We start from the raw sequence: 2,466 nt of genomic DNA, 5'->3' as shown, positions 1-2,466 counted from the left end.
CCAATATGCTTCTTGGGAGGGCCCTGGGTGAAATTCTCCGTAAATGAACTTGTCGTAATGAATAACACAAACATCGGCGTGAGCTTAACAAATTTTGACATCAACAATCCACTAGTCAAATATAACTTATTCCCACTAAAGGACTAATAAGTGAATAATAAGAAAAAGGAAAAATTTATAAGAAGGAACATAAATTAATAGTTATTTTTAAAAAGCACCAACATCCTTTAAGTAAATTAAGGTTATAACCTTAATTCACTTTATTTTATTTAAATAACTTTAGTTTTTTTTTTTCCTCAAATATTTTGACAAGTCCTTTCTAATTTTCTCAAAGATATATTTAAAAAAAGAAAAAGTAGATCACCGACAGCCTTTTTACTATATATGCCAGCCAGACTACCACATGATGGTCTGACACTTAAACGAAATAATGAAAGTAAGATTTAAAAAAAAAAATCGCATTTAGCAAAAAAAAAAAAAATACTTTGCGTGTTGGAAGTTTGTAACTCCATTATTTGAAAGAAAAATTGAGAAGTCAGAAATCCACATGACGGTCTGATATTGATAAGCATTTTGATTCTCTCGTCTCACATTATATAAACCCATGGAAATCTCCATGAATCACAATTCTTATCTCCATATTCCCTCCTTATATACACATATAGCAATAATATAACCATGTCCCAAGAGCAATCTAAAGCTTCTGGTCTTCCAGTTGTTCCTCCCAAGTTCTGGGATGGAGACGATGAAGCTCTATCCCAAGAGTGTCGAGATCTCATTGCAACCCTGCCCGCTGAACCGTATTCGAAGATCCATCATCTCTACCAATTCCAAAGCTTTTGGCACAACAAAAGGGTCATCCAAGGAGTCCTCAACTTGCAGAAACACTTTCAGGCCCATGACTCCGACATCATCCTCGTCACTATGCCAAAATCTGGCACCACCTGGCTCAAACTCTCACTTACACTATACTTAATCGCAAAACCCATTATCCCAACCTGAATCCAGATCCGATCGTAACCGCACCTCACCCTCTTCTCACTACCAACTCTCATGATCTTGTGCCCTTCTTGGAGCTCCATCTCTATCTCGAGAACAACCCAGATTTGAGCTCCTTCTTGTCGCCGAGGCTTTTTGCGACCCATCTGCCGTACTTCCCATTGCCTGAGTCTATAAAGTCATCAAGATGTAAGATAGTGTACTTATGTAGAAATCCTAAGGACGTACTTGTCTCGTACTGGCACTTTACAAGTGAGTTTAGACCAGATAGTCATGTGAGCAACGTGGTTGATGCGGATTTGTTTGAGAAAGTTTTGCCAGGGAAAGAACCCTTACGGGCCATTTTGGGATCAAATATTGGGGTATTACCAGGAGAGTTTGAAGAGGCCAGAGAAGATAATGTTTTTGAGGTTTGAGGAACTAAAAAGTGAACCAGTTAGGGTTTTGAAGGAGCTAGCTGAGTTTTTAGGGTTTGGTTTTTCTAAGGAAGAAGAAAATGGTGATGCTGTGGGTGACATATTGAGGCTCTGTAGTTTTGGAAATTTGAGCAATTTGGAAGTGAATAAAAGTGGAAAAAGTTCCACCGGGATGACATGTAAGAATTATTTTAGACGTGGAGAAGTTGGGGATTCGAAGAATTTTCTCACACCAGACATGATCAAACGACTTGATGATATTACTGAAGAAAAGTTGGGGATACATGGCTTGAAGTTTTAAATCCATTAATTAGATTCTTTAGAACAAATGGTCTACAAAGAACAACAGGTTTGAGTAACAATTTCTGTTTATTTTATTATTGCATTGAATATAAATATTAAATATTAAATATTTTTAAATCAAATTAGTAATTGATTATAAGCGTAAGCAAAGTACCTTAATTTAATAGTTTATATACTTCCTTTCCTCATCACAAGTCTCTTCTGAAACAAGGCTTATGCTGAATTTTCTTAAATTCGTTGATCAAGTATATAAAGAGAACTTCAAAAAGTCTCTTTTGATAATTGAAGTATTAGCTAAATTCATTTGTTAATCTTTTCTTCACCAGGGGTTAGAAATGAAGATGAAGAAGAAGCTGCGGCAAATATAATTAAACTTGTAATCTCCCTAGAGATAGAGTGTTTCTCATGAAGTATAGTTATGAGTGTCAATCAAAATTTAAAAGATTGAGAACACATTCTTATGTATGAGGCTCGTCTTCAAACGTTGGGTGTGTCTGTGAAGCTTTTTAACCAGTAAAAAAAATAATATTTTAGTTCAATTTTCTGGTGTTACTGTTAGATACGGCAATACTCCCAAGAGAAAGGTAAATTAAGTGTTAATCGAATTTTCAACTCTTCAAAACTTTTTCTTAGTAAAATAGAGTATAAGTGTAAGTTTGAGTAAATTCATTATAAACTCTGTTTGCAATAATGCTAATCTAATTTTTGCAAGCTCCATGTGTAAAAATGATTAAAATTAATTTTTAAG

At 34.8% G+C, this 2,466-nt stretch overlaps 1 protein-coding gene across 1 annotated transcript; it reads left to right on the top strand.

The window, feature by feature from the left end:
• The first annotated feature begins 524 nt into the window (after positions 1-524).
• Positions 525-2,257, top strand: LOC129291648 (cytosolic sulfotransferase 5-like). The gene is given in 4 exon segments (XM_054929127.1): positions 525-996; positions 999-1,307; positions 1,309-1,764; positions 2,045-2,257. Coding segments are annotated over 3 exon segments (1,035 nt in total). The 5' UTR covers positions 525-678; the 3' UTR covers positions 1,717-1,764; positions 2,045-2,257.
• The last annotated feature ends 209 nt before the right edge of the window (positions 2,258-2,466 follow it).

Source organism: Prosopis cineraria, unplaced genomic scaffold (genome assembly GCF_029017545.1).
Source record: "Prosopis cineraria cultivar Desert tree isolate PC_DT_omini unplaced genomic scaffold, ASM2901754v1 PC13, whole genome shotgun sequence".
In the NCBI taxonomy this organism is placed as follows: domain Eukaryota; kingdom Viridiplantae; phylum Streptophyta; class Magnoliopsida; order Fabales; family Fabaceae; genus Prosopis; species Prosopis cineraria.
Note: the sequence above shows the minus strand (reverse complement) of the source record. Positions and strands in the feature narration are given on the sequence as shown.